This window comes from Tachyglossus aculeatus, chromosome X1 (genome assembly GCF_015852505.1).
Source record: "Tachyglossus aculeatus isolate mTacAcu1 chromosome X1, mTacAcu1.pri, whole genome shotgun sequence".
Lineage (NCBI taxonomy): Eukaryota > Metazoa > Chordata > Mammalia > Monotremata > Tachyglossidae > Tachyglossus > Tachyglossus aculeatus.
In genome coordinates, this window is record NC_052101.1 from 89,967,881 (window position 1) to 89,995,163 (window position 27,283).

At 43.7% G+C, this 27,283-nt stretch overlaps 1 protein-coding gene across 2 annotated transcripts in view; it reads left to right on the plus strand.

Annotated features, from left to right (window-relative positions):
- Positions 1-24,188, plus strand: part of RHOA (ras homolog family member A) — a 68,940-nt gene extending 44,752 nt beyond the window's left edge. For both annotated transcript variants that reach the window (XM_038772662.1, XM_038772660.1), the window contains 4 exons: positions 11,230-11,387; positions 14,169-14,289; positions 18,805-18,935; positions 22,929-24,188. In XM_038772662.1, the coding sequence (XP_038628590.1) occupies positions 11,232-11,387; positions 14,169-14,289; positions 18,805-18,935; positions 22,929-23,102 (582 nt within the window). In that variant the 5' untranslated portion in view covers positions 11,230-11,231 and the 3' untranslated portion in view covers positions 23,103-24,188. The remainder of the gene's footprint in view (positions 1-11,229; positions 11,388-14,168; positions 14,290-18,804; positions 18,936-22,928) is intronic.
- Positions 24,189-27,283: the final 3,095 nt, after the last annotated feature.

The window sequence follows — 27,283 nt, forward strand, 5'->3', positions numbered from 1 at the left end:
CCATTGCCCATGGGCACAGACTCCCCAGGGGACACCCAAGCAACCTCAACTCCAGGAGGGGTTTGGGTGGAACCATACTGGACTCAGAAACCCCGAGAGGAAACCTGCAAGCTGGTGGTTTGTCAGCTCCTATGATGCAAGCTTTCAGCTGCTGCATTAGAGTGAACAGCTGTTACCGCATAGTTTCCTGGCCCCTCCTCTCCTCTCTTCCTTGCAGTCAGATGGCTGTGAAGCAGCAGGTGATTGTAAACTATCTTGTTTTGGAATTTGCCAGAACAGTTTAACATGAAATGACATCTGTCTACTTAGTTGCTCCAAATATGGTGCTTATTCAATGAAAGGTAAAAGTTGGGACTAACGTGACCCGGGTCTTCAGTTTGTAACTCAACAAGCTAGCCTTATCCCAAGTTTTTTTTCATTATCCCAGACTTAGAGTGGTGATGTTGCTGCTTTACAAAAATGGAACTAGTGCTTTGCTGTAAAGTCTGTGTGTGTGTGTTTTATTTATATATCTATATATAGATAGCTATAGATAGATAAAAGTCGCTCCCAGATAGATAAAAGTCGCTCCCAATTTTGACCTGGGTAACAAATGTTAGTGCTAAAGCTCTTTCTTCTGAAGTCTGTTAACCTTGATGGAGTTGAAGTTATTAGCCAGGTGGGCTCCAAGATTTTCCATGGCACCTTTGCTGAACAGAGTAGGCCTGTTCATTGGTTTCCCAGCATAGGTTTACATGGGTGGAGTTTAGAATACTGTAGTTGAAGTTGAAATCCTCTTGGGTGAGTAATGTCCTGCCCTGTCTAAACAGATTTCGCAAGTTAAATTTATAGCTACCTCATTTGCAAACAAACTTGGCTTTGTGTGCGCCATTCAAAAGAGAGGCTTCATTTTGAATCTGGGGATTAATTTATGTATATAAATTCATCCCTTCAAAGGCCATCCAAGTCAGATCTTCGTTGAGAAGTGCAGTGATCCATTAGGACGTGTTCAGACCATGTGAAAATGTCGTTGCAGATTGCAGGTCTCAGTATTGGAGCACTAATAAACAGTCAAGCAGGGGTAGGCTGGGTGTGCCTAAAGCTCAGGAATTCCTGGGACTTAAAGCTTGTGTTGTGGGAACTCCCTGAACTCCAAGTGTGGGTGCTTAAGGCTCCAAACCCAAAGTCTGGGCATTTCTAGAACTGTCCCAGATAATTTCTCATGGCAGAAGGCCTATCCACAGTTTTTGGGAGGCCTGGGATCTCCAACACCAAGAATGTTCTCCCCCCTCCTCCCCGCAAATCCCAAGGTCCCTAGGGCAGCTGCCCAAGGTATTCTGCTGGAAGTTCTGCCCTTATGGAGATAGACTATGCTTCCTAGACATACTTTCATTGAAACTGGAAACCATCTCTGCTAATAGCATGGTGTTATGTGCTACCTTACACCAGCCTTTAAAATAGGAACCAACAGGGTGATGAATGTGAGCACTTTCCTGAACAGTTATTGACTATAAGACTATAGAAGTGTTTTTGATGAGAACTTTTGCTGTACAATGAGTGGTCTGTTACATCCATTTGTAGTCAACAAGTGACATTTGCCGTATTTCCAACGTAATCAAAAGAAAATGGGCCGAGCGCCACCTCCCTGAAGCCTTTTATCTCCAGACACACTGGTATAAATTATTTTTTCCAACCAGGTATTTTAAGTAGTTTGCTATTAATCTTGGGGGTTTTTGTGGTATCAGGCGCTTACTGTGTGTCAAGCACTGTTCTGAGCCCTAGGGTAGATACAAATCAATCAAGTCAGACACTGTCCTTCTCTCACATGGGGCTCACAATGTAAGTAGGAGGGAGAACTTGTGTTGATTCCCCATTTTGCATTTGAGGAAACTGAGGCCCAGAGAAGTGAAGTGACTTGCCCCAGGTCACATAGGCAAGTGGCGGAGATAGTATTTATCTCATTCAGCCAGAAGCAAGAGTTTGACTAGAACAGTATCCTAAAATCAGAAGTGGGTTCTATTCTGGCGCCACTAATTTGCTGTAAAACCGAGGTGGGTACTATTCAAATCTGCCTTCTATGTAAGGATGTTTTGAGAATCACCATGGTAATGCATACAAAACACGAGGCTTCGAGAAGCCATTTTAACCCTACCCGGTATTACATATAATGAAATGGACACAAGGGCCATCACTGACTCTCTATGATTTCTTGGGGTTGGAAAATCCTGACAGTAAGGGGCATTAGATTTTCTTACTCGTAGATTGAATCCCCATATTTAATCACAGGCTGTGTATTAGTGGAAACTGAATGCAAGGGTGAGGCACTCAAGTGAATATGCATGTTTCTACTTGATGCTCATTGGCTACATACTCTTGAAGATCTTTTTGATTGTCTCTCCGAATAATAGCTTCTCGTGGCTTGTCACCAGGTATTGGTTTTATCGGTCCTGTGGGTCTCTTACTGCATGTTTCCTAGGAAAAAAAGATTTTGGGCTTTGCAAGTGGAATAAAGGCCCCAGACATGAAGAGAAGTAGGATCAGTCAGTGGCACTTTAGTACTTAATCAATCAATCGTATTTATTGAGCGCTTACTGTGTGCGGAGCACTGTACTAAGCGCTTGGGAAGTACAAGCTGGCAACATATAGAGACTTAACTAAGCACTTGGAAAAGTGTAGTACAGTTGAGGTAACAGGCATGATTCCTGCCTTCAAGGAATTTGCAGTCTAGTACTACAGCTCTATCATTTAAAAAAAAAAGTTATTTCTCCAATATTGAACAGTTTAAAATAAATTTTAGGGTGGTTATATTGGAGAAGTGTAAAGGAGAATACGCCGGTACCTGTAAAGTACCCAAAGCAAAGGGAAGTCTTACAAATGCAGTAGAAAGCAAATTATCCAGACAACTGTTTTCAAACAGGGAATTTCCTATGTGCCCATAGAATACGGTTATCACCAACCCACACATTGACTTTTGTGTTGCTTGGTGTGATTATTCACTGAAGTCCATGAATTTCAGCCAGCTGGCCACAGATGAAACATTGTTCCCCACTGGACAAGACTGTTGAGATTTCTGAAGAGATTAGTAAAAGCTGATGACCAAACTGAAATTCAGAGTGCATGAAAGAGGAGGATAAAGTGGGCATTTATGGGGGGAGCTGAGAGATGCCTCCCCACCCCAGAAATAAGAAGCAAATTTCAGGAGCTTCGATTTACCTCGAAAGAACTGATGATGCCAAGGGATGAAAACTGATCTTTAATAAGCTGGCATTGCAGCCAACACTGAAATTCAGCTGGCCCTTTTACTACAAGGTATACTACCACCCACACTGAAGAAAAGGAAGAGCTTCACTTTTAATTACTAGAACCAACAGCTGGCTACTAAGGCTATGAGGGTTTTGACAGGTGGCATTGGTATTTGCTAGTACTGAGAAATGCAAACAGTGCATGGAAGTTTTGAAGTTGCTAAAAGTAGTTCTCAACAGACTGGATGAAAATTAATTGAAGAACTTACAAGGAAGGCTCCAAAGAAATCGCAGTTAAGTAGGGGTACAGAATAGAGATGATTATTTTTATTATTACTAATGATAATTATTGTGGTATTTAAGTGCTTGCTATATGCCAAGCACTATTCTGAGTGCTGGGTAGGTACGGGATAATCAGGTCCCACGTGGAGCTCACAGTCTAAGGAGAGAGAACAGAGAGAACCCCCATTTTGCAGATGAGGGAGCTGAGGCCCAGAGAAGTTAAGTGACTTGCCCAAGGTCACATGGCATGTCAGTGGCGGAACCAGGATTAGAACCCAGGTCCTCCGACTCCCAGGCCTGTGCTCTTTCCACTAGGGTGATGCCGTTTCATTGATGTTAAAATAGTCAAAAAGCTCCCGCTGGGTGGCTCCTAATCAGAAAACGGGGCTGAACCGTCCTAGTTTCCTCAGTTTAATTGTAGACAAATTCTGAATGCTGGTGGTGTAAGAAAGGGTTGGGTCAAGACAAATATACTCAGCAAAAATAATTTCTGGACTTAGTTCAACAATAGCACGATGGTTGCGTTCTGGAGGAACCTCATGTTATGAGAAAGTTGCTTTCTGACCATTGAGTCAGTAGCCGTTAATGGTTTTGTGGGAAGATGATTTGAAGGTACCATCACGACTGACCTTTACTGACACGAGTCCCACCACTAGCAGAATGTTTTTCAGCCTCGCCACTCACTCTTGTTTTTCGGTATTAAATGCTCTGAAGTCGCCGAAGTAGTAGTAACAGCATTCAGCGCCTAGCACGTGCGGAGCACTGGGAAAGGATTACACAGGTGAGGTATCGACATTCTCCCTGGCCCCCAAGGGGCTGACAGCCAAAGAATGCCGGGGGGATAGGGGTGGGCTTGGTAACAGAAGAAAAGGCAAACAAAAAGACGAAAGTCAAAGATGATGACAGACGCGGAAGGTGTAGCAGGATTTCTGGCTCTTCACAGCGCAGTACCTCCCACAGAGCCGCCCCCCCGGGGGTGGAGAGTAAGGGGAGCAGCTGTTAGGAAACACACGGGCCTTTACGGTAAGGCTGAGGCTGGAAAGGGGAACAGCATCCCACCAGCGACTCACGCCCAACCTTTTCTTCCTACCCCCTCTATCAGCAGGAACGCAGGGCTCGCTCTCTCCCCAGAACAGACCCGGGCTAGCGGGAGAATGTTCCTTAATTGTTCCGCCACGTCCCGTCCGTATCAGGTTGTGCATTATAGCAGCAACGACTGCGTGGATTAGCAGCTGTGTTTACGATCCGGTGTAGCATGAATCCAGATGTGTAAGGACGGCATTGCAATTTTGTAGCGATTCGAACTAATGCAGAAAAACAATTTTGCAAGGTCGTTTTCTCTGTAAAGACTTGTTCACGGTTTAGAACCCCCCCCAGAGCTGCCTCTTCAGCCGGAGTGTATTTATTTATTTTGGAAAAAGAGAATAGAGAAGAATGGGAAACATTTGTTTGCATTCCAGGGGGAAAAAATCAAAAGGAGCAAGGCATGTTAAAGGTATGCCATTTTCATAAGTTACGATGGCCAGTTAATCCAACAGGCGAGTACATCCAGCTCTCCTATAATTTGGGGGATGAGTTCTTGCAGAGCAGAACCAAGCGTAATTACATTTATTTTAAGGGCTGCCAAGCCAGCTGGCCCCCTGCTTGATTGAGAATCTCTTATTAGTTTATGAGTCTATTAATCAAATTCTCCCCCCCCCCCCCGCCCCCCCGCGCCTTTGAATTCTTCCAGACTTGCCCTGCATCAATTCTATTCAAATTTTCAGGTGTCTTTAATGTCCGAATCAATTAAAGTAGACTGTTTTATTCAAGACAAAACCCCACTCTTTGACATAAACTGGATGAGTCTGAAATTCCTGGATTTGAGCAGAACATGTGTCTTACCCGCCTAAAGAGTGGTCATCTGAATGGCGAAATTGGGAGAACTGAGGGGAAAAGAGAGGAAAGTTTGGATACTAATCAACCAAAATTCAGCATGTACCTGTCCCAGATAATTGAACAAATCTTTAGTCCCACTGAGTTCAAGGAAACTGCTGTCTCCTTAATGGGCAAGACTAAACAGTGCAAGCAGTAAGTAAGGTGACACATACTTCGCTATATTTTTTTTCCTCTTTGCCTTTCAATTCTTTAACACATACTCAACCTGCCATTTTGAGAGAGGAAACCACACCAGACTCTAGCTGTGCAGCTGGAGTCAGATGACGCAGTTCCATGAAGGGCTTTGGATGAGGACATTTCCTAAAAATTTAGCCCAAGTTAAGTATTATAATAACAGACCTTGGTTCTAAAGTCAATAGCAGATTTAACTTTTGGGGGTCATGAGCTCAGTTAGTTTGTAAGAATGGGTCATTTGGGTAGAGGTGGAAATCTGAGCAACAGTTCTTGGGCCATGTAGCCTTCAGCAATTACTCTCCAAGCTCTTTTCCACCCAAAATTATCCACCATGACTTCTTTCCTCCCTCTCCCTGTATCTCTGAGTGATATTGTTGGGGCGTACTAGCCTATTTGCAGTTGCAAAACTTGCCTCCCTGAGACTAACCCTGTGGCAAGTGGCAGATTTGCCTTTAGACAACAGGTAACTACACCCCCTCCTTTTTTTTTTAAACCAGGCACCTAGAATGTAATGAAAATGTGCTTAATGGAGGGAAAAAAAAAACACTCCTGAAATATTTTGGGGCTTCTCCCTGATAAGCATTATGGAGATGAGTAGCAGTGCATTTTTATTCTGATGTATCCACATCAAATGGATTACTTATAGAATATGGAATGTAGCTAAACAGTTTTTTAAAGGTTGCTTTTCCTGTATTTTCCCATCATTACCCCCACCATTTCCCATCATTCCCCCTTTGCAATGTGACCTCTAAGTGGGTTTAGCAATTTTTATGTACATTAATGTATCCTTTTCTGAATAATTCCCTTCTCCCATTCTCTAAAGAGTATGGAATTTCCTCAGCTGGCAGGCATCCCCAGTCAATTTTTGCATATCTCGTATGTGAATGTCATCGTTCTTCTCACGCCAAGATAAAGGCGAGGCAGCGTGTTTCGGTGGAAAAAAAAAAACAGGTCCGGGGCTCAGAGGACCCTGGCTCCAGTCCCAGATCCTCTGCGATTTACTGGCTGGGTGACTTTGGGCAATTCACTTGACTGCTCTGTGCCCCAGTTTCCCCATCTGCAAAATGTGGGTGGTAATATCTGCCTCTCCCTACCTCACAGGGATGTTGTGAGGACAAAAATGACTTAAATAATGGAAAAGTGCTTTGGAAATAAGTTGAGGTGCTCTTATAAAGCTATTCCCCTAAGTCCGAGATTTGGATATTACTCAGTTTTGTATTGATATTGGAGTTCAGTTTCCTAAATTGAACGAGGTTGCCTTAATTTTGCTTTTTGTCTCAACATTTAGCCGTCATGTTAAGCATTCATCTAGCCATTTGCAAATGCTGAAAGAGTAATATTCCAAATAATAATAATAATAATGGCATTTATTAAGTGCTTATTACATGCAAAGCACTGTTCTATGCACACAAGAAATACTCACTACTCAGTTTTTTGTCTGTAAATCATAAGTGAAAATAAAACCTAGTTTTTAATCACTTAAACTTGATTTTTCCCCAAACTCAAAAAAGATAATGCTTGCCTGGGGATAATCCTTATCCCCAGGCTCTTTCTTTATAAGCCTGAAAAGTCTATACTCTGCATATGCAGTAGTACAAATAAGCCCTGACAAGCCAACAAGCAATCTTGCTCCCTAAGAATATTCTAACTTAATTTATAGTAGAGTAGGTACCCTTTTCTTTCCTTTGTCGCAGTGTAGTACAAACCCCTTCAAATCGCAAGGTAACATTTGTTCTTTAAATTTTTGCACAGTATTTCCCTGGATTAATATAGCTATTGAAGACATTGAAGGAGGGGCTCAAAACGGCCCCTCCTTTCAATTTGCAAATAAAAATGGGAATGCCCTAGAAACACAAAAACGGGAAAGGCGATCAGCTGCAAGTCACAGGCTTGAGGACAATCAGTAATCTGTCCTTCATGTTATTTTAAACCATTGATGTCACACCCATCCCCTTTCCTCCCGATTCGGCACAACTCCACCCAGCTCTCCTGTCCACAGGCTTTGTGTTGGCACGTGCCCGTCATCAAGGGCTCTAGCCGTAGAGAAAGTGAGGAGGTCTTTTGGGCCTTCCACTCCATCCATCTCCATCTGCTTTGGGCCAACTGGAAGCTGGATCAGCGATGGGGCTCCAGGGCTCTGCTCTGGCCTTTGGGCCCTGGCTGCTTTCCCTATGTGTGTCTGTTTCATTTTTCACCCTGCCCCGCACCGTACCTGAAATGAAAAATTGGCACCCCTAGCCCTGATTCCATCCCTGATCGTTCTTAATAAACTCTTAGATCCTGTGTGCATATGGGTATTTGTCTACCTAGTTCGCATAGACCACTTGGCCCATGAATACATTTTTCACCATTTTACCCTTGTGCCCTTCCCCCGAAAACACACACACACACACACACAATTTTTTAAGAAAGCACATCCTCTAAAGCTAGTCACCGATATATTGGTTTCAATGCTTTCATTCCTTTCATTACAACTGCTAAGCAGGGAGAACTATGTAGCGATCCACGTTCCAGCTATCAGAACACAAATGTGGGAAGCTAAAAACTAGCGTATAGCAGTAGCCTCTGATGAGTTACTTTGTGCGGCTGTATTTTCACCAGCAATTATTGTGATCCTTTGGTAAGGGAATTAGTTGATCTCCCCACAAATTAAATCACTTAGAATGATTTATTTGGTTGAATTGACCAGGCAGGTGTAGCAGTAGCAAAATGTTCAAGATCCAGGGATGTGGGTTTTCTGCTTTTTAAATGTATGTCCTGTCCACAGTTAAGATCTCAAATGTCTGCATAGTTAAGGACCAGCAAAAGACAAGGAACTAGAAAGATATTTCAGGAAGCCCAGCTTCTCTCTTGTTGTTGTTGTTGTTACTGTTCTTTGTTTTGTTTTTCGTCTTTTGGTCTCTTCCTGCGTACAACTGAAATTTTGGCTTCAGCTGCCATGAAAAGAGGAAATTTTACTGATTTACCCTACTTGTTAAAGATTGGCTTTTGGGGAAGAGGGATGAGCCAAAAACTCCTTAGGCCTCTTCCTCTCGCCGCCTGTCAACCTGGGTCCTGAGAGAAATGAGTAGCATTTTACCACTACCCCCTTCTTTCCCTTTTTTGATCCAGCTGTTGCTGAGTACAGAGATGACAAAAATCATCTCCCTAATGAAGAAGTGTGAAAGTGTGGTGTAGGAATAGGGGGCAGGGAAGGGAGGAGTAGGATGGGTTTCCCATATCCCTTAAATCCATTTGACCACTGGAACTGAGGACGAGGCAAACAGCAAGATGATTGTTGATGAGCATGGGAGTCCGAAGAAGGGCTTTGAACACAAGCTCTAACTGTTGCTCTAGTTATATACCAAATGCTCTTTCAGGACTCAGGATTGTAGGGGAGTTTCAGAGGTGCTTGAGGATGTTCTGAGTGACATCATGTAAAGCCCTGCTGTGTCGGAGGATGTGGGTTCTAATCCCGGCTCTGCCACTTGTCTGCTGTGTGACCTTGGGCAAGCCACTCTGTGCCTAGACTGTGAGCCCCAAGTGGGACAACCCAATTACCTTGTATCTCCCCCAGCGCTTAGAACAGTGTGCTTGGCACATAGTAAGCACTTAACAAATACCATCATCATTATTATTATTATGTCTTCCCCTGGGACAGCAGGATCCTGGCAACTGAAGGAAAAGGAGGGAACCTAGCCAGGGCCCAAAGTGGGTTGGGAAGTGAAATATAAAGCAGGGGCCAGGTAAAAAGGAGCTGGCTCCTGTAAATACAGTTTGACCCACTTGTCTCTTTGAAGGCGTTCCTTCACCACCTAATACCCGTTGATGCTGCCTAGGGTGCGATTAAGTGAAAGGTTACCAAAAGCTGGTTTAAAAATGCATTTACTGGTGTGGAAATAAAATGAATGTTCAGAAGTGTAGCCATTTAAACAAATGGTTGAAGAAAGAGTGCTTAATCATAGCTTCAAGCTTCACCGCCTAAAAGTTCTGAGAAAAGACAAGAGGGAAACCGAGTGCCTCCATTTTGAGAGCTGTCCCTTTACTCAAAAGAGGAAACTGAGTGCTGGTCTCAATTTCTGCACAAGTGGCGAGAGCAGGAACTGGCCGTTAATGGCTACCAGGCGAGGTTCAGGCACTTCTGTTCTGAGAATACCAGATCGTCCTTTAATGAAATGAGAATGGCATCTGAGTCTGTGAGAGACCTATAGGAGGTTACAGCTGCTTTTACAGAATTCACGTGGACAACTGGAGCAGTCAAGGGGAAATGCAGAGAGGCCCAGTCTACTTCTTAGAATCTTCCGTCCTATACTGAAAGTTTTACTTATCTTCTCCCTCCCCTGTCCAATTCTAGCCATCCTCCTTTAGTATGGCAGAATGAGAAAGATGTCAGTCCCAATCAAAACACCCAGACAGAGCACCAGAGAAATGTAATAGGCTTCTGTAAAGACAAATGTTTCCAGCCGTAGTGTGGATGGAACACTTGGAGAGCAATGGATGCACTTTCAAACGGCACTAAGAATCAGTGTTTATTGGTCACCTACTTCATGCGCCTTCTGTATTGGGTGCTTAGGAGCGTACAGTAAAAGTAGAAAACACAGCCCCAGTCCTCAAGGAGTTTACAGTCTTATGGGGGAGGTAGGCTGAAACATCATGAACAAGAAAGAGAACAATTACAGCTCGTAACAGAAGTACACAAAAACCACTAAAGTGGCCAGTGGGATAGCCTCATCAGGGGAGGGGAGGATTAGGCAGGGAGTGTCTCCTGGAGGTGGTTTTTTTGGTTTGGTTTTGGTTTTTCAGGGGGGTGGTTTGGTTTTGAGGATTTTGAAGGGGGTTCGGCAGGTTTGAGGAAGGAGGGGATTGCATGCAGAGGGACAGGCGTAAAGTGCAGGTAGGAGGTAAGCTTTGGAGGATTGAAGAGAGCAAGTGGGGATGCAGCAGGGGAAGATAATGGAATCGTCGTGAGGAGACAGCTAATAGCCTTGAATAGTGTCGGCAGGAGTCCTGCTTGGTGTGGAGAGAAGGTAGGTAGCCATTGGAGGTTTTGGGGTTTTGTTTTGTTTTTTTTGAGAGGAGTGATGCATTCTGATTGCCATCCAGAGAGCAAAATGTCATAGTAGTAGTAGTAGTAGTAGTCACGGCAGCAGCGCACGGTGGATGTATAGAAGCAATCCTTGGTCCCCAAGGGAATTTACCGTCTAAGAATAAGGGTGGAGTGGGGACTTGGTGCCAGACACAGAAGGGAAGGGAAACACAAATACAGATGACAAACATTAAAGGATAACTTCTTGAAGAGGGGAGAAATGGTAGCTTGAAGCTGCTTCCTATTGATTCACATAGGTTTGTTTTCAAACCTAGGGAATAATAGCATAGCAAGAGCCTGGGTGATCCAACATAACCCGTGATTTGCCAGAGACGGGTGGTGTTCTGGGATGAGGGCAAAGTTTTTCACCCAACACAGATAAGCTAATTAAGGATTGTAATAAAAAAAACTATCAGTATATACTCTGAGACCAGAATGTGATAATACAAAATGAGGTCTTTCTATAGGGAAAGTGGATGTTGTGTGAAATGGTTGGTATGACAGGCGTGTTTGAATATCAAGCTGCATTTATTTTTGTTTTTTTTCCAGCAATGGCTGCCATCCGGAAAAAGTTGGTTATAGTTGGTGATGGTGCTTGTGGGAAGACCTGTCTGCTGATCGTATTTAGCAAAGACCAGTTCCCTGAGGTCTATGTTCCCACGGTGTTTGAAAACTATGTAGCTGATATCGAAGTGGATGGGAAACAGGTAGGTGCATTGCAATAGCTGGCTTTACTCTTGACAGTCTCTCGGGAAAAATGAGTGGAAATTTAATAAATCCTATTGAGAAATAAGCACTGTACTCAGTGAGACGCACAGATAAGCCATTGCTCTCATGGCAGGAGGATGGGATTCATGTTGATTACCCGTCACCTAGTATTGCTTAGTCTAAGCGAGGCCCCAGCAACATATTTTAGTGGCTGTGTCATTCCAAAAGAGAGTGTGAGGGAAATAAGTGGGGCCACTGCCAATTCAGCAGCTCAGATGCTCCTGAGTTACTACCACTCTGCTCCTTAAGGCTACTACTTTGGAGCCCTAGTAGGGATCTACGAGTGATAATGCACATAGAAGGAAAAACTGCATAGAACCCAGAACAGTGGGGCAGGCAGTAATGGCCAATGTAATAAATAATACTAAAAACAGTGGTATTTAAGAGCCTACTGTGTGTCAAGCCCTGTTCAAAGCACTGGGGAAGATACATGTAATCAAGTCAGATACAGTCCCTGTCCATCACAGGGCTTGCAATCTACAGCAGAAACTAGCATGCCAGGCGGAATGCCCTGGTGTATTTCTCTGATATAAGCTGGTGGCAAACGCTCCTGCCCTAGGGCCAAACTATCTTTGGTGTCTCGTCTTAGAGCAGGAGAAATATTCCCTTTTGAAACTTGCACTAATAAAGGCAACCTCTCAATAGAGTGCCTTCTTTTCAATAGCACTCCCAATTCTCAGCGTACCTTTCTTAACTCTCCTCAGGCCCCTTGCCCGCAATAAGCTGGCCACCTACTTTTTAAAGAAAATTGCCACCATCAGGTGTGAGCTCCCTAAAATCGCCCCTGCCCCTCCTCAGTCCCTCCCCTTTTCAGCCCCCTCTTCAGCTCTCCCATCCTTCCCAGCAGTATCTCTAGAGGAGATCGCCTGCCTCCTCTCAAAAGCCACCCCTTCCATCTGCGCATCCGACTTCATTCCTTCGCACCTTATCAAAACTCTCGCCCCCTCCTTTCTGCCCTCCCTAACGACCATCTTCAACCATTCGCTCTCCAATAGCATCTTCCCCACTGCTTTCAAACATGCCCATGTCTCCCCATCCAAAAGAAAAAAACCCTCCCTTGATCCCACAGCTCCCTCCAGTTGTCACCCCGTCTCCCTCTTTTCTTCTCCAAATTCCTTGAGCGAGTTGTCTACACCGGCTATCTCAAATTCCTCTCCTCCAATTCTCTCCTTGACATCCCCTACAATCTGGCTTGGGTCCCCTTCACTCCACGGAAACCGCCCTCTCAAAGATTACCAATGATCTTCTTGCCAAATCCAGCAAGCTCTACTCCATCCTAATCTTCCTCGACCTCCTAGCTACCTTTGACACTATGGACCACCCCCTTCTCCTGGAAACTGTATCCAACCTCAGCTTCACTGACACTGTCCTCTCCTGGTTTTCCTCTTATCTCTCTGGCCGTTCATTCTCAGTCTCCTTCGCGGACTCATCCTCTGCCTCCCACCCCCTAACTGTGGGAGGCTGTCCCTCAGGGTTCAGTTCTGGGTCCCCTTCTATTCTCCATCTACACCCACTCCCTAAGAGAACTCTTAGGGGAAGACATATTGGCCTAGTGGATAGAGCACGGCCCTGGGAATCAGAAGGAACAGGGTTCTAATCCTGGCTCCGCCACTTGTCTGCTGTGTCACCTTAGGCAAGTCACTTCATTTTTCTATGCTTCAGTTTCCTCCTCTGTAAAATGGGGATAAAGTCCATAAGCCCCCCGTGGGACACGGACTGTGTCTAACATGGTTAACCTGTATCTACCCCAGCGCTTAGTACAGTGCCTGCCACACAGTAAGCACCTAACAAATAGCACAATTACCATTATTATTATTAATTATTATTATTTGCTCCCATTGCTTCAGCTATCAACTCCTTATGGATGATACCCAAATCTACATCTTCAGCCCTGATCTCTCTCCTCCCTCTCGCCAGTGTCACAACTCCTTCTGCCTTCAAAACATCTTTACTTGGATGTCCTACCGTCACCTCGAACTTAACATGTCCAAAATTCCTTATCTTTGTCCAGGACTCCTTATCTTCCCACCCAAACCCTGTCCTCCCACCTGACTTTCCCATCACTGTAGATGGCACCACCATCCTTCCTATCTCACAAGCCTGTAAACCTTGGCGTTACCTTGACTCCTCACTCTCATTCAACCCCCATATTCAGTCCGTCGGTCTCACCTTCACAACATCGCTAAAATCTGCTCTTTCTTCTCCTTCCAAACTGCTACCATGGTAATACAGTCACTCATCCTATCTCACCTGGATCACTGCATCAGCCTCCTTTTTGACCACTCAGCCTATTGTCTCTTCCCACATCAGTCCATACTTCACTCTGCTGCTCGGATTATTTTTCTACGAAAACATTCAGTACATGTCAGACCCTCCACCTCTCCTTCCACTAGCGTTCGCCCACAATCTGGTATGGGCTTCTTCATGGTCTTGCTACTACATCACTCCACATCACTGATGGCTACAGTAGAACAAAGGTAAAATCAATGGCCAAATTTTAGGGACAGCTGTTGAGTATTTGAAAGGTTGCCCATACTATCTAAAAGCAAAAAAGCTTTTTATTGACATTTATTTTTCTTTGATACATAAGTGCATTTCTCCTTGGTGGAAAAGTGTTTCTAGGCAATTCAGTTTATTCAACCTTTGTAGTTATATTTGTTGACCCCCCCAACCTTCATTCTTTACTTCCACCTGGCTGACTTGTTTTCGTCCTCTTTTAGGTGGAATTGGCTTTGTGGGATACAGCCGGTCAAGAAGATTACGATCGTCTTAGGCCTCTTTCCTACCCAGATACGGATGTTATACTTATGTGTTTTTCAATTGATAGTCCTGATAGTTTAGGTAAGTAACTTTTTTCCCCACTAGAAATGTCAGTTCCTTCTAGTTTAAGGAATACGGTGGTGTCCGGCTCATTAATTTGGGGTGTTTAGAAGCCTCGCGGTCATCATATCACCAAGACTTTTCCATACACCAAATAGTGGGAAGCTCTATTTGTTTGACATTAACTTCCAGTTTAGTCATAACACGGAATGCTGGGCAGCGCTCTTGAATTCTTTCCTCTGTTCATCACTAAATAGAAAGTAAAACTTTGGTAAGATTCTTTTCAAGTTGTGCAACTCATGGGAGGATAAGGGAAGATTGTCATGGAAGTCGTAGAGATGAAACTGGGAAGCTTCTAAAAATAGCAGTAGAGACTGCAGTAAACAGAAGCATAGGTACTCCTGTCTGAAGTATTCCACTCCAGATAAGTACGTACCATTTGTCTGTGAAAGAATCATTGTTCCAGAAATGAGCATTCCAGCTTTTCCTGCATTTTCTGCCCATTTCTGTGACACATTATTGTGGTTTGTAGATGCTCCTGCTGGGCTAGTAGATGGGGCACCACCCATTAGAGGAAGCTTCTCAACAGTTTTCTTCCAGAACTGCTTTATTTCAAACAGCTGCCCTAGGAAAGAGTTCCTGTGAAGCGCTTCTAAAAATGTTCATGCAACACTTCTGTTTAAACAGGACATCATAACTCTTTCCTTTCACATCCCTGTCCATCTCTTCACTCCCTATTTTCTCGAGGGACGGGGTGGCGGGTGCCAGAGAGCGTGAATCAACCTTCTGGCAAGGTACCTTAATGGTAGGGAGTGTGGGGTGGTTAATTCTGTGGTCAAAGTACACCCTAATCCACTGTCTTCTGCCCATGTCACTAAGAGAAAGAGGAAATTGAATGTCATTCACCGTGGCCCGTGTTCTTCTACCCTGTAAGACCACGCTGAATTGCCTCACGTTTTGGTCTTTCAGTAGGGCACACTCCCAATTTGATATAACACATGTTTTTATTACACGATTTGGATATAACACAGTGGAAGAATTAAGGAGGGTCTCTTCTGATGTAACAAGAGGACTTTGTGTCTCTTGTGAGTTTGCAACAATAAAGTATTTAATATGGTAAAATAACAAGAGGAGGCAGGAGAATAGGAAGCGTTCTGCCTGTTGTGAACATAGTAATACCGGAATTTGTGTGTTGTTTTTTTTTTTAAAAAAAAGTTCTGGTGTTACCTTCGAACCATCTAGCCCCATGACCTAATAATAATAATAATAATAATAATTTGCAGTATCGAAGTGCTTACTATGTGCCAGGCACTGCACTAAGCACTGGGGTAGATACAAGATAATCAGGTCCCACATGGGGTTCACATTCTAAGTAGAGGGAGAATGGGTATTGAATCCCCATTTTACAGATAAGGTAACAGCTAGTGTCCAACTTGATGATCCTCTATCTGCCCCAGCACTTAATACAGTGTCTGGCACACAGTAAGCACTTAAAAAATACCATAAAAAAGCTAAGCAAAAAAACCCCTACCTCTTATGTATGCCTTCAATTTGAGCTCCTCCCCTCAAACTCAGAAATGGAGCCAATTAAAAAGAGAAAATCACTGAGCTCCCGTAGACTTGTTGCTCACATTAGGACTGCTGAATTTTTTATGGATTCCTGAGACTAGGAAGCAGCGTGGCTCAGTGGAAAGAGCACGGGCTTGGGAGTCAGAGGTCATGGGTTCTAATTCCGGCTCCCCCACATGTCTGCTGGGTGACCTTGGGCAAGTCACTTCTCTGACCCTCAGTTACCTCATCTGTAAAATGGAGATTAAGACTGTGAGCCTCACGTGGGACAACGTGATCACCTTGTATCCTCCCCAGCACTTAGAACAGTGCTTCGCACATAGTAAGCGCTTAACAAATGCCATTATTATTATAATACTGAGGCCAGCAAGTCCTGGCAATGACACTGTCAGCGGCTCTCTCTCCCTTATGCCAGGGAGACAGTAGCGAAAAGGACAGGCGGGAGAGGTAGTAATGGCATTGCTTTCTAGAACTTCCTCTCCTTTTCTGCCACTGGAAGAAAGGAGTTGAAGGACCTTTATAGAGCCTTATCCAGTTCCTCCTCTATAATCCATGTGGAGATGCGGGGCTTACATATGAAATTTGGGACAACTTGATTTCTCTGAGCTCTGTTGTCAGTTGACCCTGAGGCCAAAAATTAGTCTGCTCCCGGTTTTTAGAACCTTGGTACTGGTTACAAGATCATAAGCTTTCTGAGTATCTGGGAGTAACATTCCCAAATCAACCATTTAGAGTGGGAGACTGGAACAATTTCCTCAATCCTTTGTTCCAGCACAAGATTATTTCCAAGGTTGAATATGCAGTCATCAATGGGCTGGCAGGCACATTTTTCCAAGGTCTGCTCCTTCGATGCTTATCCGTTGCCATGCAGCGTGTGTGTTTTTGTTTGTTTCCCCCTTACTCTCACCATATTTGCTCATTTGTATTGTGACTCTCTCGGCATGATCCTGACCTTCAGCCTGAAAACCTTAGGGAACAAAGCTTTCCACCCTGTTCCACTTGTTTAATTACTTTTTTTCTTTTTAAAGCTATCTGCCTTGGTTTCAGTTTACAGCCTGCACTGCTGCCTTTGCTGATTGAAGGCAGGACCTCGGGGGCCAGATGACATATATATGCCTAAATTAGTACTGGTATATCCGAGAAGGCAAAAGATAATTTTCTTGCCGTTTAGTTGCTTATAGTAACTTCTTTCTTCCGTCCGAATGTCCCCTAGGTGGTATAGGCCATGAATGGAAGAGGGGTCCCTGATCAGTTTTGCTGCATATTCATAGTAGTAGCAGTAATAGTATTTATTAACCTGCCGTCTGTTTGCAGAACACTGTACTGAGCTCTGGGACAAAGTACACGGATGAGAAATAGGCACTGTCCCTGGCCTTAAAGAGACTCACAATCTAAGTGGGGAATGGATTTATAAGGAAAAGGGAAACAATAACAAAAACAACATAAAAGGGCAAGGCGAGAATAAATCCTATGGGAGCTTCAAAACAAAATGGTGAAACAGTTCATGTTTCTCACCTTCTTCCATCAGTCACAACAGTCACTGCCACCCCAACCCCATTCATTCAGTCATTCGATCATATTTATTGAGCACTTAATGTGTGCAGAGCACTGTACTAAGTGCTTGGAAAGTACAATTCAGCCACAGAGACAGTCCCAACATGCTAACAGTTCAGAAGGCATGTTGCCCCTTCATCCTCTCACCTTGCCATGGTGGAGAGAGCCGGATGTCAAGGGGAATGCACGGTGGCTGCAGCGGTTCCCTAGCATCTCCTGAAACTCCCCACCTGGCATTGGAATTGTAAGGGCTAATAAGGAAGGATAAAGAGGCCGACCAAGGAAAGGCAGCCAATCCAGTTTTACCTTTAACCAAGTAGAATTTTTCATATCATTGTTGCCCCTACTGATGAGTGGAAAGCATATCCCTAGCATCTCCTGAAACTCCCCGCCTGCCATTGGAATTATAAGGGCTAAGGAGGAATAGAGAGACCGACCAAGGGGAAGGCAGCCAATCCAATTAATGGGTGGGGGGTTCCTGTCAGAAATAAGGCCCAAAGTGGCTCACTCCCTCCATCCCAGCTCCCACCATTGTGAGTGTGGTAGATGTGAGAACTCCCATAAATTTACAAAGATCATCAGATCCAAGTTTCAAGTACAGTGCCTGGCACATAGTAAGCACTTAACAAATACTACATTATTATTATTATTATAATAGTAAATCCAAATGATGATCTGTGCTCAGTTATACCAAAACAGAAGGCGGGCATGTTCTTTTCTGAGCAGCCCAATATGGGTGATCTCTGCTATAATAGGATTCCTGCCCTGTTTATTATTCAATCTACCCATTGTACTCTGGCCACTTGACATGGCTTATTGGGTTTTGGTGGATGTAAATGTTTAGACTCAGCGACCTGAAAAAGATGTCGGCTCAAATTGAAAAATGTGCTGAAGTTTAGTTTGTTCAAACTCCCCTTTGCTGCTTGACCCATGATTGAGATCTTTTTTTTTTTTTTTACCTTTAACCAATTAGAATTTTTCATATTATTGTTGCCCCTACTGAAAAGTATAAACAGAAGTCTTCCAGAGGGGGAACAGCCAAGTTATTCCTGGGCCTTGGGGCATGGTTCCACAACAAGCAGTATGTTGGGGGAGTCGGAGAGGTGAAACAAGAATGGGGAGGCGTGATGAGAACATTGCATATTTGAAAACTAGCCAAATACTTATAACAAGTCCCAAAAGTCCAGGCACTTAAGAGATGCATGCATCAGACCCAGGAAGTCCCCGAGAATTGCAACCGAGGGACCCCCTACCATAAAGTGTGAGCACATTCAAGCCCCAACTGTCCCAATTTTGGTGCTTCCTCCTCCCTACCCCCTTCAACCTGCATTGGACTGCTTAGAAAAGAAAATGTTCTTCCTCTGTTTTGGCATAGTTAAAAATTTTGACTCAATTTTTTTTTCCCCTTTCCAGAAAATATCCCGGAAAAATGGACCCCTGAGGTGAAGCATTTCTGCCCTAATGTACCCATCATTCTGGTAGGAAACAAGAAGGACTTGCGGAATGATGAGCACACAAGGCGGGAGCTGGCTAAGATGAAGCAGGCAAGTTGCTTTGCGAATTATATTGGCTGATGTTTATGATTGATATGTCTATCAATCATTGATTATCTGTCAACCGGCCCTCTTGCTTTTTCAGGGGTGCTAAGAGAAAATTCAGCACACAGGAAATAAAGCTAAGGTCTACAGTATAAATCTCTTATTTAGCTTTTATTTCCCTTCCTATTTGGTGCCTTGGTGGATGAAGGAAGAAATACTCCTTCCCTTTTTTTTTTTCCACTTCTCAGAGGTTAGCCTTTCCCTGACCATTATGAAGAGGAATTTTAGCAGGCCTTAGTCTGCAGGGCCACCTCAAGGAGTGACTGTGGTGAAAGTATAGTTTTTGCTTTTATCAATTAATGTAATAGTGATAACCTGACAGGGTTAGAGACGGAGGAGCCTGTTTTTACTTAAAATTAGTGAGCAACTTTTTTTTTCTAAAGCCATGATAAAGCTCTCTTAAAGGTAACTGTTCAGAAGACTTTTAAGTGACATATGAGCCAAACATCAATTTAATGATTTGTTCCAATAGATTTATAAGTAAAGTTTTATCTTGGGAGTAACAGAAGAATAAACCCACTTTTTTCAACCCTTACCAAATGTTATACGAAGGTCCAGTGGTCTTTCTGAGCCAGTTTTTGGTCTTCATTGGTGGTATCAGAATACGTGGAGGAACCATATGATTGCTTTTCTTGACATCTATCTTAATGGTTAGGGGTGAGCCATAACCTTAACTTTCCCTCCTAGGAATCCTTTATGGCTGTCTTGTCCATAAATGTACCCAGAACCCTTTAAAACCTACTGACATTTTCATCCTGCATGACTTCCCTTGGCAGTGTATTCCATGTGTGCTACTCTCTTAATGAAGAATTATTTCTTTGAAGCATACCAACTTCAAGCTTCAATTTGTGCCCCCCATCCTAGTTTTCTGGGATCTACGAAAGAGTAATTTTGTATTTGTCCTGGCAAATTTTGTAAACTTCAGTTATGTGCATCTCCCCTCTCTTCCACCCCCACCACCCTAGCCTTCATCCTTACAGACTGAAGAGTCCTGATGTTTTTGGTCTGTCCTTAAATGCAGATTTTTCCATCTCTCAATCATTGTGGCTGCCCTCTAGCTTCTCCAACTGCACCGTGTCCTTCCTAAAATGGAGCAACCAGAATTGGTGGGGGCTTATCATGGTTTTGTATAACTCTCTACCTTTTGTCTTCTATCCCCTTCCCGATGACGCCCAGCACTTGGTTGGGTTTTTCGGCTGCCGGCACACATCAAACCAATGATTTGTGAGAACGGCCAAGAACGGACTCCAAGATTTTTCCTCAATCAGTATTTGAGCATTACCATGTGCAGAGCATTTTACTGAATGCTTAGGAACACACAACAGAAGTAAAAACCACACAGTCTGCCCTCAGAGAGCTTACAATCTAATGAGCCCTGGTAGCTTGGAAACCAGCGTCGTATAATAATTTGGATTTTTTTTTTTTTTTTTACATAGGTACCTCCGTTTCTTTATGAGTATAGTGGTGACCTTTGGGTGGAATTTTGAGGAGTGTGTTATCTCTGGGGTTGGTGATTCTAGGGGTGGAAATTCTTGTCGTCATCCCCGGAGTCAGTGGGGAATACAGAAAGGCTGGGAGTCTGGCCCGGAGATGAGGAACCACTGTTTCAGGAGCGCTGTACTTCGGGTCGGCTCGAATTGGCGGAGTGAGCTAGCTACCGCTACCCTCCCCTGTCCAAAAGACTAGGGGGGAAAAGTTAATAGCTTTGCCTCCAGAGTGCCTATTTGAGGGGCGGCGGGGGGGTTGCGGGGGAGTGTAAGAAGTGTGCTCCACTGTATTCCCCTGCCAACTTCAGTGGAGTCGGTGCTGATTATTTTAGCATTAGATGTTACTTTGCATTTGCTCACACCTAAGCTCATCTGTCCTCTTTCAGCCAACTATTTCAGCTTTTTTAGGTCTTCCTGCAGTTGATTCGCATCTAGCTTAGTGTCCTCTTCCTACTTGGAGAGTTTATGGCCCACTCTCTGTTTGAGCTCATTTATTTAATGGTGATGCTAAACAGAACTAGTCCTAAAATTCATCCCTGTGGGGGGCAGTCCCATTATTTACACTTCAGACCCAAAGGGGTCATGTATCCCCACCCTTTGTGGAACATTGTCAAGGACCTTTCATAGATCTATATCTATTATGTCTGTTGGTTCCCCTTTATTCCCAGGCGTGATCCCTTCAAAGAATTCCCGTAGATGAATGAGACCTGATTTCCCCTTAACCCATTTTGTCTTTCCTCCTTGAAAATGGTGTTTTCCAAGAAACCACTCATGCTGAACTTATCGGTTCCTAACAAGTAAGCAGCCAGATGTGGACGTGACCCTCGCTAGTCTAAAACCTCTCGCGTCGCTTCCACACCTCTTCTTACAGGTGGAAACTACAGTGACGATGTCACCCCGTTAAAACAGTGACCATTTGTAACAAGATTTTACATACATTCTCCAGGAGTTCAACTTCCTGAGTTCTTTGAGAACTGCTAGAAGGATGAAATTGAGGGCCAGTCATTTCATGTATGAGTTTGGATGAAATCTTCCTGTGTGGTCACTGTTACAGAATGGTGTTCCCACATATGTCTTGCATCAGTGCCTGTCATCACTCAGAATTAACTCCAGTATGTTATCTTTTCTTGTGGATTCTAGGACTGGCTGTTCTAGAAAAGTCATTTATCATATTCAAATTCTTGCCTCCATTTTCCTTCCTTGATGAGTTATTCTATCTTGATGAATTAGCCTTGTGAGCATAATGGAAGGCTCCCATTATGACTAGGTGATCACATTCATCGCTGTGGTCAGGTAGGCCTCCAAACACTCCTACTGTGATCTTTTTGTTTTAAATCTGGACTGTCTAGCCAAAGGGATTGCAAGCACTTCTCCTCTTACCTGGTAAGATTTTTATGTTTCTGTTTGCTCTCCGTCATATTAAATAGCATAGTTCCCCCAATATGCCTAATCTTTTCTAATATAGTTGTAGTTTTGCAGCACTGAATCCCAGTAGTTTTCTTCCTTCCACCAGGTCTTTGACGTACCAATGATACTGAGGTCCTCATGAGCCGCTAAATATTCCAATAAACCAATTTCCTCGGTAGGCAGGCGTCTCCAACCGTCAGCGTCTTCGTTTGATGGGCAGTCTGACCTGCCCCCAATATTTTCCTCAAATGCCCGTTCGACTCACTCTGGATTCTCCCCCAACTCCTCATGTCCTCTTCTGGATATCCCTGTGTCTCATGAAATTAGGTCTATTACTTTTGCCCCGGCAGGCAAGCCACCGTGAGATCAATCAGTCAGTGGTATTTATTGAGCACTTACTGCGTGCAGAGCACTGTTGTAAGTGCTTGGGAGAGTACAGTTCACAGAGTTAGCAGACATGTTCCCTGCCCACAACGAGCTTTACAGACTAGAGGTCGTCCCATACTTCAATCACAAACCTGGCTGTCAGTGCACTAATAATTGAGTCACTACTATTACCACCACTGCAACCACCTCCTCCTGCTCACCCCGAGTGAAAGTTGGAACATGTCATCATTCAACTCAGATGGAAAGACCGTGCACGCATTTTTGCAGATACACCTGCATCTTGTGGTCTGAACGACTTTGTGAACAGCATCCTAATTTTTAATCTTTCAAACAGTGATGTGCCTTTACATTCCAGCCTTCCAGTCTTACGTTGGCTGGTTTCAAATATGCAGGTTGCCGCTTCCCACAGAAGGGAGGGAGGACGGTGATCCTGGTTCTAATCGGCGCTTAGAACAGTGCTTGTCACATAGTAAGCACTTAACAAATACCGTAATTAATTAATCTGCAGGTTTTAATCTACATGGAACAGGAAAAGAAGTGCTAGTTTAGGGGAGTAGTTAGCAGCTTTTGAAGCATGCTTTAACTTATTCTATTAGACATCAATTATTGAACTTCCCGCTTTGTTTTTTTCCTCTTTCTCTCCCTCACCCCCCACCAGGAACCAGTGAAACCCGAAGAAGGCAGAGATATGGCGAACCGGATTGGTGCATTTGGATACATGGAGTGTTCAGCAAAGACCAAAGATGGTGTGAGGGAAGTTTTTGAAATGGCTACAAGAGCGGCTTTGCAAGCCAGACGTGGCAAGAAAAAGTCCGGGTGCCTTGTCTTGTAAAATGTGGCAGAGAGCACAGCCCTTGCCTGGTTAACTTTTGAAGTGCTGTTTATTAATCTTAGTGTATGATTACTGGCCTTTTTCATTTATCTATAATTTACTTGAGATTTACAAATCATCTTGCTACCAGTATTTAGAAGCCAATCATGATTGTTAACAGCAGTCTGCATCCAGTACATCTGTGCACTCCAGGGTCATTTTGACAGTCCTGTAACAAACCCCCCTCTCACTCCCACCCAACACGCCAGGCACTAATTCAAGAGAATTCTTTCATTTCTTGCTTTTTAGGAGGAGAGTAAAGCTGGTAACTTGTGGATTGGGCTGTAACTATTTTATAATTAACCTGTCCTATTGTCATCAGCTGCAAGGCACTCTGGGGACCGGAGGTACTTCAGAGCAGTGTCTTTTGTACGGTTTTTCATTGGTGTAGCTCTGGGGTATTCAATTGTGTGAAAATGTAGTCAGCCTGAAAGGACTGATCCCTAGGCAGCTGTGGAAAAGTTACAGTTCTGTGGTTTCATATTAGTTATCTTATAGTTACTGTGTAATTAGTGCCACTTAATGTATGCTACCAAAAAATAAATATATTTACCCCAGTTTAGATGTAGTATTTTTGGTATAATTGGATTTCTTAATACTTACACTTGTAATCTCTGCAGAAAGTGGTTTTGGCTTTTTGGTGGGTTTTTTTTTTCTTTAAGAAAGTGTATTTGAAAGTAGTCAAATGGAAAAGAGCATTTAAAACCCCCTTTTGCCAGTTTCTTCAAAGAGAGACGGCCATTCAGATCCTTCTCAGACATCCCAGTTTGTCTACTCCCCCTGGCACCAATACGGCAGCACCTGCCTGCCCCTGGAGCTTTGCTAAATGAATGAGAACTTTGTTTCACCATTTAGGTGTTTGGCCATTTCAGAAGTTTGCTCAGTTGCCTCCCATTCAGATCGCTGAATTCTTTGAGCTATGAGTTATCTCCACCGATGGCCAAAATCTTTACTCAACAGATTTCTCATTCCAGCTGACTAAACTCTTCTTTTTCTGTATCAGTTAATTTTTCCAACTACTAATAGAATAAAGGCAGTTTTCTAAAACTCCCCGGATCCTGGTGTTTGTATTGATCGCTCTTGGGGACCGTGCATCCCAGGGCAGCCTCTGGTAAAATACAGATTGCTAAATGATACCTCAAAACAAGCCATTGGTTTTTCAGGCGCTGAAGACACGCTACTTATCTGGCCAGAGGAACTGACTGTGGTCTCTAGCTGTTTTGGGGGGAAAGCACTAACCGTTCATGATTAGACAACTACTTAGTCTCCCCACTTGAGAGAGTTAATAGCTTTAGGGATTGTCTCTATATGTTGCCAACTTGTACTTCCCAAGCGCTTAGTACAGTGCTCTACACACAGTAAGCGCTCAATAAATACGATTGATGATGATGATCTAGTTTTTCCCCCCCTTCTCCCAGAGCACTGTTGGAAATAGTATGGTCTTAGAGAGAGAGACACACACTCTCTCTCTCTCTCTCTCTCTCTCTCTCTCTCTCTCTCTCTCTCTCCCCCCACCCTTGTCTTTTTCATTTTCAGGTGTTGGGGTGGTAGAAGAGAACTCTCCACCCAAGGGCCAGTGTGCTTAGATGTTATATTGTACTCCCTCGAAGCAAGCAAGCCCACAGTGCTCTGCACACAATAAACACCCAATGAATACAATTGACTGATGTTCATGTGGAGAGTATTGGGCCCAGCTTTTTTAAGGTTAAAAGTTAGCTGTTTTCCTTCTCCTTACTGATATGGCCTTAGTTCCCAAACGTGGTGGTCTCTTGGGGGATTCAGATCTGTCACCTCCAAAATACAGCATTAGAATTAAAAGCTTTTCTTGATAGCTGCCGTGGTCTTTGCCACCCTTGTTAACCATAGGATTTTACAGGATTCCCACTGGGCATGTCCACCTCAGAGAACATCCTAGGAGGCTCTTCAATCAGAAACCTTCACGCAGCAAGCATTCCTCAACTTCCAGAGCCGGGGCTACAAGTACCCAAGTCTCCCGATTCCCGGAGCCGGGCTCTTTCCACTGCATCAACAGCAGGGCTCCCTTTAGTTCTGACGCATCTGTGACGATGCTTAGTGTGACCACAGCGCTCCCCCAATCTGAAATTTCCCTCCAGAACTTCCCCACACATTTCTCCGTTTCAAGGAATGGAGAAAAAGAAATTCAAATTTGAACGGTTCTGTGCCATTGAGACTTACTGGGTTAAAAACGTTCATCTTCAATTAAAGCAGTCCAGATGTTGGATAGAACTTGTGAAGTTTTCTGGACCCACCGACGACAGACTGATTAGAATCCCCTTTTTCTGCCATTTCTTCAATATAACTCATATTGTTCCCATTATTTGCATTGTACCTTACGATTGAAAACTTCCCGGAAAGATATTACAATATAATTCTGAGTATGAGGCCTATTCTTGGCACTCAAATTATATCGCGGTCTTGTGAACCTGTAATTTATGTTGTACATTTGAGTAGCTCCCTTCCATGAAAAGAGTAAGCAGGAGCAGTAAGAGACCTGATTCCAGTCTTAAACTGCTGTGGACCCTTCCTCCTTTTCAGTAAAAATTTGGGTATTTGTTAAATATGCTTACTATGTGCCAGGCACTGTACTAAGCACTGGGGAGGGGATACAAGCAAATTAGCCTAGTCCCTGTCCCACATGGGGCTCACAGTCTTAATCTCCATTTTACAGATGAGGTAACAAGCACAGAGAAGTGAAGTGACTTACCCAAGGTCATACAGCAGACAAGTGGCAGAGCCGGGATTAGGACTCAGGTCCTTCTGACTCCCAAGCCTGTGCTCTAGCCACTAGACCAAACTGCTTCTCTATATATGCTCATCTCACAGGAATAGTAGGAAAGTAAGTGAGGAAAATACATAAAGTCCTTTTGGGTCCTTGGAGGAAAAAGTACTATCTGAGAGCAGAATTGTCACTTTTTGTCTTAATTCTCGGCTACATTAACCGTAATTTTTATTAATCACTAAAAAGCAAAATTGCTTATAGAAAATAATCCATCACCCTAACCGCATCCTGCCTTGCATCTGACGAGTATTTTGAAACAGAATTACAACCCTGGAGAAGCACTCCTGTTCTCTGTGTCTGCACCCCCGTTTTCTCCCATTTTCTGGGGTTTACCGGAAAAAGGTGCCAGATCATTAGGGAAGGAAATAAATTGCATTTGCTATCTAAATGCTGGCATGTCCAGACCTAAAAGGAGTCTGCCTCAGAAAACAAAACCACAGTCTGATGGTATATCCCGGTTTTTTTGTTTGTTTTTTAATGGCATTTGTTAAGCGCTGTGCCAGACACTACTGAGTGCTGGGGTAGATGCAAGTTGGGCACAATCCATGTACCTCATGGTGCTTGGTAAGTCCCCATTTTACAGACGAGGTAACAGGCTCAGAGAAGTGAGGTGACTTACCCAAAGTCACACAGCATGTAAATGCCATTATTATTAAGTGACCGAGCCGGGATTACAACGCAGGTCCTCTGACACCCAGGCCTTTGGCCTTTCCACTAGTCCGTGCTGCTTCTCCGATACACCATATTCTGATGGTGTATCCAATTCATTCATCCATTCATTCAATCATCTTTATTGAGCGCTTACTGTGTGCAGAGCACTGTACTAAGCACTTGGGAAGTCCAAGTTGGCAACATATAGAGACAGTCCCTACCCAACAGTGGGCTCACAGTCTAGAAGGGGGAGACAGAGAACAAAACCAAACATACTAACAAAATAAAATGAATAGATATGTACAAGTAAAATAAATAGAGTAATATGTACAAACATATATACATATCATCATCAATCGTATTTGAGCGCTTACTGTGTGCAGAGCACTGTACTAAGCGCTTGGGAAGTACAAGTTGGCAACCTATAGAGACAGTCCCTACCCAACAGTGGGCTCACAGTCTAAGAGGGGGAGACAGAGAACAAAACCAAACATACTAACAAAATAAAATAAATAGAATAGATATGTACAAGTAAAATAAATAAAGAGTAATAAATATGTACAAACATATATACATATCATCATCATCAATCGTATTTATTGAGTGCTTACTGTGTGCAGAGCACTGTACTAAGCGCTTGGGAAGTCCAAGTTGGCAACATAGAGACAGTCCCTACCCAATAGTGGGCTCA